Here is a 15,343-nt window from a genome sequence, read left to right as displayed (position 1 = left end):
TAAAAGGTAGACTGAATGGCCATTATATTAAGCAGATAATGAAATTCTAAGATTTGACCCCAAACAATGAGCTGCTTTGATTAAAGGCAATGCTGAAGAAAGTTTGTTTTTGCAGGTTTAAAGTTACTGTGTTGTACTGAAGTACTTTTTAAAAAAGGGTTTCCATTTTGGGCGCTTGTACAGCAGGCTTGTGTATGTGTTCCTATTTTATCCCATCAATACAGCATAGACAGGTCATTGTCTGACTTGCAATGAAAGGAATTGTAAAAATCTGAACGCCAAGTTTTGTAGCCCATAGTAAGAGCTGAGTGATATGACACTATGCATAAATGTTCAGCAGACATGTGTAGACATACTAGGCCAATTTCACAATATACATGTTAAACTAAAAAAAGTCAGTACAGTTAAACAGACCTTATACCATTCCAGAGTGCGCTGAATAAATGTATAATCTGTCTTTCCTGAATTTTGCATTCTGACAGTGAGCTGAGGTGAGATGAGATGCCCTAAGCATTGTTACATTACCTGAAAGCAGTCGTATGCTGGCCTCATTTTAAAAACAAGAGTCCCACACGTGTAGGAAGTATAATACAAGGTTATATTTGCGATGCTCATTTCGATTAATTTTGCCAACGACAACCGCCGCTCCTTAACCGAATATTAACAGTTAACTGGTCAGATTATTATTAAATAAGAAAAAAAATAATTGACGTGTCTATTTTGTGTCTGACACATTAAATATTGCATTTTAAAATACTGATTTATTTTAACATGCAACCATATTAACAACAGAACATCTTCACGCACCTGCAGTGTTTCCAACAGCATAGAAATAAAGAATAAACTGAATAAAAAGAATAAAATAAATACTCCTGCCCTAAATATTTTTCCTTTAAATGACAAGTTTAGATTACAAAATGAAAAACTTTTTTCATGAACCCTTAAGAACCGGTATAGGCTGTTTTTCCCATCATATGTTTTTTTTCTTCTGTTAAATAAAAAAATGAGGCTACCTCAAATTGATCGCTCCACAGAAAATATGCATTTAATTGCTGCTTCGCTGTTATTCTTAAACCACAAACCTCTGTCAACATTTTTAATAGAAGTCATTAGTTTAAAGATTATGTCTTGAGCATCATTTTACCTGAGAGTTTGTGTACTTTCATTTCCTCTCTCACTCGCGGTTCATGTGCGCGCGCTGCGTGTCATGAAAGACAATGACTAGGCTCAAATATTGACTTTTTGTAAAGTATAGGCTACTAAAGCATATAACAATTTTGTTATTTACATATGATATTGCATTAATTTGCATACATCTTCTATAAGCTATAAAATGAAAGCCTCAGTTTGGTGCGGAGTTTTCATTATGCAAAAATCTAGAAAATCTTTGTATTTGTTTGATTCGTAGATTATGTAGGCTAATTTAAAAATGGATATTTTAAAAGAACTATAAATAACTGATTTTGTAAATAGAAAAAAAGGTTGGTTTATTGGTTGTACACTAAATCATCACAACTACAGCCTATTTGTTGTGTTTATGAGTGGTGCCGGAGCGCGCTCTGATGGAGAGAAAATCCTGACGCTCCGACTTGTGGCCGGCTTGTTTTCAAAGCAGAGAACATTTTAGACAGTTTTGTTTTGCGGCTTCTTTCTCTAATTGTGCAAATAAACAGAAGTGTTTATGACACGGATCCAGGATAGAGGCTATCAGCATCAGCACTGGTTTGGTATCAACTGGTCTGTGTCAAACTGTGAGCAGCAATATCCTTCTTTCATTTTGCTTCTTTGGCAAAATATGTCTGAAGGCACGTGTGCTTGGACGTGGTACCACCCCACAAGTTTAAAAATATGTGTTGCACATTTATGTAGCCAATAAAAATGTGTATATATATTTATATATACATATTTTGTAATCGTTTAACTGATACCATTAATTGGTTAAAAACACACCCTTTCGGTTAACGGTGAATCGGTTATTATGAGCATCCCTAGGTTATACTGTATAAATTTCAAAGTTGTCATTGTTGTAATCTCATTAGTAAATGTTTTGCCAATTAAATGATGTGCCTGTGACATGTGCATATTAATAATCCCATATGTAATATCAGTGTGTTTTACCAGAATTTCACACTAACGTAATTTACATAAAACTAGGAAAAAATGGTGTTTGAGGCTCACAATCTGCCATTTACATGTTCTGAACATTAATTATTCAGATATGCCTATGTATATCATTTTGTTATATGTGACTTTTAAGTGCATTCCTTACAAATCACTCAAATAGGTTTTATTATGTAGTTACTTATGACTTAAAAATAATTCATGAAGATTGCTTTTGCTCCCACATCATAGTTATGAGCATCAAAGGCCAGAAATTACACATTTTTATAATAATACACATTTATTATTACCATTGCTAACATTCAGCAGATCTCATGCCCAGGGTGATCATGCACTCTGTGTGAGATCTACTGAGATTTCATTGTGTTACATGAGAACTCAAAACATTGTCCTCAGGGGTTTGTAAATGTAATGAATACTCTCAGAGGTTTTGTATTGGAATAGACCACAAGTGTAATAGGCAGAACCTAAAAGAGGCCAAAAACTAATTGGAACTGCATATTGCAGATAAGTCTATATAAAATGTTTCTAATTTTGCAAAACACTGTGTTGTCTGGTAGCGACGTACTGCTGATCCCTCAAATATTTGGCGGGTACTTGCTGACATGTCTTCGGAGATCTAGTCACACGGTTTTTGTTAGGAACTATAGATAAGCCATGACCTTTTCAACTCAAAGATTGTGAGGCTCATTCACACCAATTCCTCTCTGCTCAGCTCTGTAGTATAAGCAAAGCACAGTTGAGGAGCAGCGACGTGTGTGTGGACTTCTATTTTCAGTTGTTTACATGACACCAATGTTACATTTGGACAAACGTGGATGTCGTGTGAGAATTTCGCTGAGAGAACTCACACCCTCTTTTCTGTTGGCTAATCCAAGGAAAAACATGCAAACGTTATTATTTTTATTTATTTATTTATTTTATTCCTTATTCATTCTTTCGGAAAGAATCTTTTTGAGCAATTTCAACATTATGGATGTGACATTTGAGATAAAATGTTTAAACAAAGTCACAAAGAAACTATATTTTAACATTATATTGAAACATCTGTTTATTTTTTTTTAAAAACTAACCACAGAGTTATAGGATCAGAAAAAAAATTAATCTGTAAAAATCAATCTGAGGAAAATAAGCATGCGTTATGGATGTCACTAAAAAAGTATGCAAGTTTACAGTATACAACATACTTTAGCCCTTTAACTGCCTGCTCTACCAAATGGTTGACCATATTTGGACTGTTTCAAATAATGACTGTTAAAGTCATTTAAAGAATGGCTGTTTTTAAATAATGGTTTACACACACAGCATTGTTGGTTAAAGAAATCAAACATAAGTCTGTTGCACTACTACTCTTGATTTTGGTTTTACTGTAAAAAAAACAACAACAAGAAAGCATGCGAACTGAGAATCTGAAATATTTAATGGCATACTTAAAAAATAAAGACGATTTAGTATTCAGAAAATGTTGTTTATAAATAAATTGGTCTTACACATATTTTCATATTTTTCATAGTATATTTATTAATTCTGGTACTACCATAATACTGACATATCTACCATTTGGTAGAGGCTGATATTTTAGAAATTATGCGACGTGTTGAAAAAAAACTGCATTGAGTGTGTTAACTAGTGACATTAGGAGTTAAGAAATGCAATCCATTTTTTCTTGGTAGGGCAGTTAAAGGGTTAAAGAAATTCTGTGAATTAAACTGCTCAGCCCAAAAGAAATAATGCTATTTGTGTAGGCTTTTTGTGTATATGTACTGTGTGTGTTCCTATTTTATGCCATCAATACAGCATAGACAGGTCATTGTCTGACTTGCAATGACTGGAATTTTTAAAAATCTGAACGCCAAGTTTTGTAGCCCATAGTAAGAGCTGAGTGATATGACACGATGCATAAATGTTCAGCAGACATGTGTAGACATACTAGAGCAATTTCACAATATACATGTTAAACTAAAAAAAAGTCAGTACAGTTGAACAGACCTTATACCATTCCAGAGTGTGCTGAATAAATGTATAATCTGTCTTTCCTGAATTTTGCATTCTGACAGTGAGCTGAGGTGAGATGAGATGCCGCAAGCATGGTTACATTACCTGAGAGCTCTAGTATGCTGGCCTCATTTTCAAAACAGTCCCGCATGTGTAGGAAGTATTATACAAGATTATATTAGGCATGCTTATTTCGGTTAATTTTGCCGACGACAACCGCCGCTCCTTAACCGAATATTAACCGTTAACAGTTTAATATTAAATTATTATTTAATTACGCGATGCAGTGGCGCAGTAGGTAGTGCTGTCGCCTCACAGCAAGAAGGACGCTGGGTTGCTGGTTTAAGCCTCGGCGTTTCTGTGTGGAGTTTGCATGTTCTCCCTGCGTTCACGTGGATTTCCTCCGGGTGCTCCGGTTTCCCCCACAGTCCAAAGACGTGCGGTACAGGTGAACTGGGTAGGCTAAATTGTCCGTAGTGTATGAGTGTGATTGAGTGTGTGTGGATGGATGTTTCCCAGAGATGGGTTGCGGCTGGAAGGGCATCTGCTGCGTAAAAACGTGCTGGATAAGTTGGTGGTTCATTCTGCTGTGGCGACCCCGAATTAATAAAGGAACTAAGCCGACAAGAAAATGAATGAATATTATTTAATTAAGAAAAAAAAATAATTGACGTGTCTATTTTGTGTCTGACACATTAAATATTGCATTTTAAAATGCTGATTTATTTTAACATGCAAACATATTAACAACAGAACATCTTCACGCACCTGCAGTGTTTCCAACAGCATAGAAATAAAGAATAAACTAAATTAAAAAATAAAATAAATACTCCTGCCGTAAATATTTTTCCCTTAAATGAGAAATTTAGATTTTCATTCATTTTTCATGAATCCTTTTTAGGAACCAGCATTCTTAAAATAATCACACATTGAGTGTGTTAACTAGCGACATTAGGAGTTAAGAAATGCAATCCAATTTTTTTTTCTTGGTGGGGCTGTTAAAGGGTTAAAGAAATTGTGTGAATTAAACTGTACTGCCCAAAAGAAATCATGTTAATCAAAAAGATAAAAGTTGGCTCATCAAAGAACAAAAATGAATGATTTTATGCATTTATGAGGAAAATCTTATGGAAGTGACAGATGTGAAATTGGCAATTGGTAAATCAAATATAATTGTTTGAAATCACTGACTGAAACATTTTCTGTACTTTTACAGTACTGTAAAATACAAGCCTGCATAAAACACTTAGAAAGGGTTTTGCTATTTTATTGAAAACTTTTTTTATTTATTTATTTATTTTTTTTAATGGAAAGGTTGACATTTGCATGGAATTGCTCTTTGGCATTCCCCAAACCATTCCTCTCTAGCAAATCAAAAAAAAATAGATTTTTAATTTTAAATGGCTTTTCCAGATAGACATTCCAAATCACTTACATCACTGTTATCTGAATGTGCTTTACATTTTCATTATATAGACATACTGTCATTTGCCTTTAAACAGAGCTTCCTGTTTCTCACAATCCAGCTATTTACAAGAGGCTGTTTCTGCACGTTTTGTCTATGAATAGCTTTGACCGCAGACATGCCAAGTGACTCTCTGTCATGTTTGTTTGTCCACCTGTCAGAAACACGATTCTTCCTTTTTCTGTTCTGTTAATGATTGCAACCATGTCCTCACATTTTATTTTAGCCAGTCACATCAAAAAGTGCCATCACTCGCTTGTTTGTATTTATCCTTATGACAAGAGATATAAGTTGCAGTTTAAAAAACAGGAGTGTGAATATTTGTGTCTTTATATTGGTCAGACGTTATTTGTCCTGTCACTGTAAAAAAATGCTTTTCTTTTTTTATCTTGTTTCTAGTCAGAATACTGTAGATAAAAAACCTTAAGTCAGGAAGGATTTTCTAGTAAACATTGTTTTGTTTTCAGAAATAGCAAGTCAAAATTTAGTTAAATGAAATTGATTGTGTTTTTCCCTTAAGACAATCAAAATAGTCTGCCAATGAAAGATTATGGGAAGGTACTTGTCGAGAAAATATTTCCTTCCCTTTTTTTTTTTAACTCCGCATTCATTCTTTTGGAAATATTAATTTGGGGTAATTCCAGCATTATTGATGAGACATTTTAAAATAAATTCACGAAGAAAGCATATGTTAACATTAAATTGAAACATCTGGGTTTTGTCTTGTTACTAGTCCAAATACTGTATATTAAAAAAATCCTAATTCAGGAAGGATTTTCTAGTCGAGTAAATATTATTTTGTTTTTTTAGAAATTAAAATTAGATGTGTTTTTTCTTAAGACAATCAAAATAATCTGCCAATGGGGAGATTATGGTGAGGTACTGGTCTATAAAATGCTTCCTGGTTTAAGGGTTTTTGGATATTTGGAGTAGAAACACGACAAAACTCAAAGTAGGAAAAGCTTCTTCTTTTTTTTTTCGGTGTACTGTCTCAATTTTATATTTAAAAAAAATCTCTTGATGCCAAAACGTTCAAACTGTTTATAAACTCCTCTTCAACACAGTGTAAGTTTGCTTCAGTACGTTGCCCGTAGCATAAACTATTTTGATCTGAACATCCTCGAGGCTGTTTTTTGTGTCTGGTGATGGGCAGTGTAATTCTAGCCTTCTAAAAGAGAGTGTGGGTGGATTATTCTTGGAGCCGATTCTCACACTGCTTTCATCCGTTTCCCTCGTTTCTCGTTTGCCTCTTTAGTGTCGCAGGTTTACAACCCCCTCCCGGTGAGGTCAGCACTCAAGTCAGCTGCCCAAGTGTCTGTTCCTCGTACCAGACAAGCCTGTCTCGCTCTCCATGACATTGCTGTTGTGCTCATGCTATAGTCAGCAAAGCTAGCAGCTCCAAGTAACAAGCTAGCGATTGTTGCACTGCAAATACAGTAAAAGAGGTTTAGAATTATTGTTGCTTTGTGAAATATGCATTTAGAAATGTATATTTTTGTCTTGTAATCTTTTCTAATTGTGTTGAATTCGTGGTTACTGAAAAATAGTTATCAGTTGAAAATGAATTATACCCTGACAGAAAATACCAGTAGATGTTAACCTGTTAAATTGGCTGCACTTATATTGCACTGTTCAAGTGACTCAATTCCAAATTTTATCCCCATGTGGCACAGATCGCATATGGCCCATGTACGTGTAAGCAGGAACAAATCACATGGATTCCGATTTACTCAAATCAGATTCAGGCCTTGTTCATATGCGGAAATTTATCTGAAATGAATCGGATCTGTGCTCTCGTGTCTGCAGTGTAAGCAGGTAGATCGGATTTTTACCTGTCAATGTGACTCGCGCGTCATTAAAAACCATAGTGAATGAGGTCAAGTCTGACACTTTCATTTCAGAACAGACTTCAGCAGAGTCGCAAACCTTAAATCTCATACACGAGGACTTAAACAGCTTTTATATTGTCATATAGCACAGTTATTTAAGCATGTTAACGAGAGAAAGAGAGAACGCAATGTCCGCCACGCAACCAATATAAACTAATATAAAACTGTGGCATACATCACGTGCATAAATCACACCATGGACATTACATTAAGATGCCTAAAGGTTTAAAAAAGCCTATATATCAAAAAAAAGATGGACAAATGAGAACCTTTCTGTCATAAATTTAGTAAAACAGCTTTTCAAAAGCTGCGAACAGATTACATACAGGAATAGAGAAAAGTGCTCTCTTTAATTATCAGCTGTTAGTCAGCGCCTTTTCCTTTTTCTGGTCATTGCGCCTTTGCTGTATGCAGTGTAAATGCAGACGATCGGATACAGTCAAAATCGGAATTGATCATCAAGATTTGCTGTATAAATGCAGATATAGAAGCCTTAATTAACAAATAGTCTTGATTTAAAGGGGTGGTCCTGAGTGTATTTTTATGGCTTGTTTGTGTTTATAATATGTAAAGCAATCTGTGCTCATGCTGCATTTGCAGAAAATCACGTCATTTTTTCATATGTCTTACTCTGCTAACATGAAAACGACTGTCATTTTTCCTAGTTCCTCTGAAAGGCCCGCCCTCAAGAGGCTCTGATTAGTCAGCTAACATAATGTGCTGTGGTTCGCGCATTGGCTCGACGTCACCAGGAAAAGCGTCACGCATGCACTGTGCCTTTGCTGTGTAAATACTGTCAGTCAGAGTAGCTGTTAGCCCTATCAGTTTGAGCCTAAATCAGACAGAAATTGACACAGTACACAGCTGAACCTCATGTCTGCTCTGTAAAATAAAATCTGACAAGTGTCTTTTCACATATATTCAGAATATATTCAGAATAAGCATGTGTAATATGAATCTTTCACACATGTTTTGCGAGCTCATTATTTGAGATGAAGAGCGCAGAGAAAACAGCCGCATAGAGAGACACTGCAGCGCTGCTGAAGATTGTGGCTGTTTACAGGAGTTTGACAGATAAATATGAATTTGTAGCTAAATTGTTAGCGGTGCCAAACAGCATTACCCATTGTTTATGTCCTTGCTTCAACATATTGATAACGCTAGACACTATGCATGTAAAAGATCGATTTTAACAAATTAAAACAATTACAGGTTTTGGCTCACAATCCTCAGCTTCATGGTTGGAGCTGCTCCTTCTTTGAGGAGTTTTTAGCTGAATCCAGCACTAAACTGGGAGAGACTCTGGGAGCTGTCCTTTGTCAAATGCTAGATCATTATATTTTTCTCTAGAATTCTCTAGAACATAATTAAAATTAAATTGTAAGCACTTCTCTTTTTCTGTCGTGTCCTTTGGAAGCCCAAATACAGAAACAGAAGAAGCTCTGTGGAAATAGCAGCATTTAGATACCATTTTAGCTTTTTCTGCTGTAACATTACAGCACCTCTGGCCACGCCCCTTTGCTGCGTGGGGTGTGTATGCGGGGTGAATGCTCACAACCTGAAGCATTTGTGATCTCACTAACACTGATGTATTTTTTATAGTCCACAAATTACGTTCGTTGTAGGCTTTGCTAAGTTAACTATGTAAAAGCCAATCTCTCCCTTTGCATTGAACTTTGAGCCCATTACATTCAGAGATGTTGTTTCTGTTCAAACAGCTACATTACACATCAACTAAAAAGTTTAAAATATGATATTGTAGTGGACCACCCCTTTAACAGATTCTGTTTATTGATATTCTGTTTATTGATTGATGACAGTACATGTGAATATAAAAATTTATACTATAAATCTGTGTGTTTTGTGTGTGTAAATAGAGGTAATGTCCAGGTACTGTAAATAGAGTAAAACACACTTTATTTCTGTTTATTGACTTTTTTTTATTTATTATTATTATTATAGTTTTTTCACAGTGGAGTTCAAACTAATAGCAAGGCTTAATTTAACCTTGTATTATGTGTCTGGTGAGTTTAGGCTGCTTAATATGACAAAGACATGCCTGGAAAGAGAGCTTAAAAACGGACCACTGTTTGAAGGGGTTACAAAGTGTTTAAAGAGCACTTTGAGAGAGGCAAGACAGAAGAAACAGTGTAAGTGCTGTATGATTGGTAGAGGCAGTCAGCCTATCACAGGCGGCGCTGAGCTGGGCTAAGTTTACACCAATAGTGGAATTTTTTCCCCTTATGGAGTGAAGGTTGAGAAAGTACTCAGTGAGTGAGGGGAGGCAGCCTGCAGCTTGTTCTTGTTATAAAACTGTATTACGGCTTGTAAGGGTACAGGCGCCGCTGCATGAGGACTGCTGTTTGACTTGGGGTAAGTGACGCTTAAACAATGAGAGATTAGGTTACATTAACTTTCTCAAAACATCTTTCAGTTAAGTCTATATAAGGGGCATGAGGGGCAGTGTCTAACTGTTACATGCTTAAGTAAACTGTCATGTGTTTTTATGTTTCCTTAAAACACACCAGGAAAATGTGTTTATGGTTTGTTGTTTGTTCTTAATGCACTGTGTCTGCTCTCTAAATCATCTGGAAGTGTCTTGGCTTCCAGAGAGTTAATCTGTCTAACTGACGGCAGGAATTCTCTGTCCGGTGTGGAATTTGGACTGTGATATAAGCTCTGTTGATGGATATTCCTTGGCGTCTTGCTGAAAAGAACCCCTTAATGTTTCAGTCTCTCTGTCAAGGCGTTTCTTGTTTAATAGGTAGGGAGTGAGTGAGTGAAATGTTTAAATATTGCCAGTTGCATTGGACCAAATAGATCTTTGGGTAGGAAGAAATATTTGCTCTCCTTGTTTTCTCTTAACCCCACCCCCCACTTACCCTCCCCTTACAAATGCTCATCAAACACATGGAGTTTGTTTTGCCATGAAATTGTGTAGAGCACACATTTATATTTGGTGTTTGAAATTGATAAATGGAAAGTTTGAATTTTTCAGTTTATGATTTCACTGAACAACCTGTGTATTGTAGTATAAGGTGGTGTTGGAATGACTGGTTCAAATGGTTATGATTAATGGGTATGACTGTAGCGATTTCATATTATTACACATTGTGCTAGCAACCAAGGAAATCTTTGAACATCTTTGATTTCATATATAAAAGTCTTATTATTCCACATACTTTGACTAAAGAACTGGCAAAATAAAGATTGATTTCAGTTTTTACACTTGTTGGCTCTAATATTTTTGGGATTGTTATTGATGTAGTAAAACATTTTTACATAAGATTGATCATGCATTTCCTTTTCTTAGAATTTTTGAATAAATTGGACAATGACTAGCTAAATAGCTAAACAATGTTTTCTATTTGTTGCAGAAAAAGATGATGATGAGAAGGACCCCTACTGCTTGGAAACCCCATATGGGTATCAGCTAGACCTGGACTTCCTTAAATATGTAGATGACATTGAGAGGGGCAACACCATCAAGAAGCTGAACATCCAGAGGAAGCCAAAGGTGGTCAGGACTGTTCCGCCACCTCAGAGGAGTTGCAGTGGCCAGACTGAGTGGACATCAACAGACTCATTGTCCTCTTCCAACAGCGATGAATGCAAACAGTCACCAGTCTACTTCACGTCTCAAAACCAGGTAGCCCCTCCTGGTCGTACTGCCCAAGTCCATGAAGTTCCCCAAGCCTTTGTGAACGTCCCTGAGACCAAGCAGCTGCTTCCTCCACCTTCTCCTCGTCTTCTTCGCCATAACCCGCAGGTGGAGAAAACACTGATGGAAACTCGAAGGAGACTGGAGCAGGAGCGGCTCCTGATGCAGCCACCAGTCAGTGAGCCACCTCGTAGGCGATTGGCCAGTTTTGGAGGAATGGGGTCTTCCAGTTCCTTGTCCTCTTACAGTGGGTCCTATGGACCAAGCCAGATTTCTCCCAGCTCCCATTCTTTCCAACATAATGGTCATCTAGGCAATGGGGAGTACAACCCCTACTTCACATCCTCTATGGGCAGTTCAATTCGCCACAGTCCCCTCAGCTCAGGCATGACCACACCAGTGACCAACGTTAGCCCCTTGCACCTCCAGCACATTCGAGAACAGATGGTAGTAGCACTAAAGAGACTAAAAGAGTTGGAGGAGCAGGTAAAGACAATACCAATCCTACAAGTCAAGATCTCAGTCTTGCAAGAAGAGAAAAGACAATTAGTATCCCAGATGAAGAACTCTAAGGTAGTGGGGCAAGGTTCAGGTGGATGTTTCAGGAAGCGCTCCTTTAGTGTTGGCAGTGCTGATCAATATGAACCCCTGTCCCAGATCAGGACCGGTTCTGAGCTCCACATTGAGGAGATTGATAACACTGAGCAGACCACTCAAAGACTACAGGAGTTCAGGCAATTAACAGCTGAAGTGGAAGCACTAGAGCGGAACATACAGGATAATGGTGAGGAAATTAAGCACAGCTTACACCAAACAGTGCAAAGATCAAACCAAAATGTCCAGCTGTGGAGCCGTGAAAGCAAGTCCATTGGTGTCGGAGCTGATGAGAACATGAACGATGTGGTGGTTTACAGGAGGTCACCTGGCAAAAACAAAGATGTGGCTGTTGGAACTGAACAAGAGGTGAGGAGCACAGGAGTTGGTGTAACTGAAGCCATGCTAGGCCTGAGCAGTGAGGCTGAAACTGAAATTGAGATGCAGCACCAGACCATCGAAGCCCTCAAAGAGAAGATCTACAGATTGGAGGTTCAGCTTAAGGAGACGACCCACCAAATGGAAATGGGAAAACTAAAGCTTCAACTTCAAGTGGCTGGATCTAGAAAAAAGGCAGACAAGGGCTTGATGGCAAGGCCAGAAATGTACAGCACATCAGTGGAGGCAAGGGTGTCCACACATAGCCAAGGTGTGGGCAACCATGTTGAGTTTAGTGATACAAGCACAAACCATGTCCCGCAAATGAACTCAGTGGGCATCACTTGCAGACCAGATGTAAGGCATGTTTTGGTGGGTCCAGAGTTGCCAATGGAACGATGGATTGTACAAGAACGTACTGAGGTTCAAGATCAGTGTGTCGGCAGGCATGTTGTGATGTGTAGCCAGAGTGTGGGAGTGGAATTAAGCGTATGTGAAATGGGAATCAACACTGAGTTAACAGCTGAAGGTTTAGGACTTTGCAAAAGAGAGGCTGAACAAGCCAAAGAGTTCAGGTCTATAGGATGTGGAGATTGTTCAGTGGATGTAATGGTTAGACCTATCAAGGAGATGGCAACTCGGAGTACAGGAACAGATGAAGTTCACAGAACTGACTTTGGAGTCATGGTCTTACCCATATGTGCGTCACAGTACACAAACACAGAAATTGAGACAATAGACAAGTTAACCAATACAGACAAGTTAGTTCTTACTGATACCTGCACCAATACACAATCATGCTCAAAAGACAAACAAGTCAGCACCGAACTGGTAGAGACACGTACAATCGCTGTTGGTGATGGCCTTGTAAAAGATGCGCCAGCCACATTAAAAACCCGTTCAGTTTCAGTAGGTACTACATCATCAGACGATGCTTTTCTTGACAAGTTGCCATCTTGCAAAACCAAAGAGACTGGAATTGGCCACACAAGCATACATGAAAACTTCTTAGTCGGTCAGAAGACAAGGAACATTGCCTGTGGCCCCTCTCAGTCTCCTACCCCCACCCAAGTTAAGAGTGATTTTGAGGAATCTGTCTCAACAGAAGGACCCAACCAGTCACAGGCTGGTGCAGGAGTTGGACTTGATCACTACATAGAGAGAGTGCAAAAGCTTTTGCAGGAACAGCAGATGTTGCTGGCTCAGAACTACAGTGAGCTGGCAGATGCATTCGGCCCACCTCAACAATCCCAGTTTAGTTCTATCAACAGTGAACTAGTCACTACTCTATCCTCTATCAACTCAGTAATGAAATATGGAAGTCTTGAAGAACTCTGTAACTTGGATCTTCTGAGGCCGCAGGAGAACTCAAACCACACTGTGAAAGGTTAGTTGTGTTTTGCTTGATCTTACAGTATACACGGTGCTTAAAAAAAGTGATCATAAAAAAAGGGAATATAGGAAAAATCTCATTAACTCTTTCTCTTTTCCTTTAAAAACTTTCCAGCCACCACCAGCAGCTGGTTTGACAGCCATCAGAATGTTTTTGGCTATTTTTAAATTGTATATCAAAATAAATAACTAAGCCTCTACTTTTAAACATCAATTCATTCTATCGTTTATTATTTTTAATCAACACTTGAATGCTTGTAGAATTCATCAACAACATTTTCACAGTAAAACAGAATAAAATGCATTTTTTCCACAAAGTATTGGGTTAATATTATATTAATAATAATTAATATTTATTATTATTATTATTATTATTATTATTATTATTATTATTATTATTATTATTATTATTATTATTATTATTATTTGATCTACACTTTCTGTGATCAGCTTTACATTTTGCATTCAAGAAGACCCAGAGTCCCATAAATCATTCCTGGCATGCACTAGGCTTTGATAACTGTAACAAATCTAGAACACCGATTGACCTTTAAAAAATCATTTATGGCAGGGGAATAAGCTAATATAAATAAACAGCTTTGATTTAAAGATGATTTCACTGTTCTTTTGATACTCCCCATCTTATGACTTCAAATCAAGGAACGTATAAGTATAAAGAGCAACAATATCGCTGAATGAAAAGCATTGAGCACAGCTTTATTCAGTGTAGCTATATTTACACTCAAGCCACTGTTCCCGCTGAGTAGGTTAGGTACAGGGTCGAGACAAGAGGGTACACAGTGCGTTTGTGTCTCTAATGATGCCTGACACGATCTGACAGGGCAACGATTTCTCTGACCCTGAAAAATGCATGGGGGCTTTGGATATAATCCAACAATGATCTCATCTCTTTTGGAAGGCAGCAGCTTGTGCTAAATGGCTAGTTGTTGTTGTCTTTGCTGATGCTGATTCATAGGTCCTCTGTGTTATGTAATGGATAGAAGCTTTGTGCAAAGACTTGCTCTGTGCAAGGCCGGCCTCGTGGAGCATGTCCAATGTATCTTTAAGTATGTGCACAAGTACCTGATGTTATTTTTGTCCAGGAATAAATATTGTAAGAATCTTAAGTCATGAGTCTGATGGTCTTGTATTCCTATTATCTTTTCTTCAGGAAAAAAAAGCAGCAAGAGTTATGGAATGCTCTAAAATTATAAATAACAATTGCTGTAGCTCTGTAGTGAAGCTCTGTAGTGAATTTTGCAGGCACATCAGAGGATTATGGCCAATGGTCAGTCAGATTTGCTGCCAAGATTTTAGTGTTTCCATGTCTGCTGTGGACTGATTTGGCTCTAGATAAAGAGGATGGTGTGCTCAGGTATTCTCTGTGTCAGACGGTCTTTTGCAGACATGCATTTTTATTACTTGACTGCATTTGACTCATGCTAGTAAAATACCATCTGATACAATATTGATATCCAGAGTCAATGATTTTTTAGTGCTGTGTAATATGACAATATACAGTTGAAGTCAGAATTATTAGCCCCCCTGAATTATTAGCCCCCCTATTTATTATTTTTTTCCCAATTTCTGTTTAACGGAGAGCATTTTTTTTCACCACATTTCTAAACATAATAGTTTTAATAGCTTATTTCTAATAACTGATTTATTTTGTCTTTTCCATGATGACAGTAAAAATTTGACTAGATATTTTTCTAGACACTTCTATACAGCTTAAAGTGACATTTAAAGGCTTAACTAGATTAATTAGGTTAACTAGGCAGGTTAGGGTAATTAAGAAAATTATTGTATGACGATGGTTTGTTCTGTAGACTATCGAAAAAAAGGGGC

At 37.3% G+C, this 15,343-nt stretch overlaps 1 protein-coding gene across 5 annotated transcripts in view; it reads left to right on the top strand.

The window, feature by feature from the left end:
* kank1a (KN motif and ankyrin repeat domains 1a) overlaps positions 1–15,343 on the top strand; it is a 92,826-nt gene that overhangs the window by 59,298 nt on the left and 18,185 nt on the right. For 4 of the 5 annotated variants that reach the window (XM_056458165.1, XM_056458163.1, XM_056458166.1 and 1 more), the window contains one exon: positions 10,848–13,490. In XM_056458165.1, the coding sequence (XP_056314140.1) occupies positions 10,848–13,490 (2,643 nt within the window). Of the gene's footprint in view, positions 1–9,734; positions 9,844–10,847; positions 13,491–15,343 lie in introns of those variants that run through there. The other variant, XM_056458167.1, reaches the window with a different exon arrangement.

Source organism: Danio aesculapii, chromosome 5 (assembly GCF_903798145.1).
Source record: "Danio aesculapii chromosome 5, fDanAes4.1, whole genome shotgun sequence".
In the NCBI taxonomy this organism is placed as follows: Eukaryota; Metazoa; Chordata; class Actinopteri; order Cypriniformes; family Danionidae; genus Danio; species Danio aesculapii.
Note: the sequence above shows the minus strand (reverse complement) of the source record. Positions and strands in the feature narration are given on the sequence as shown.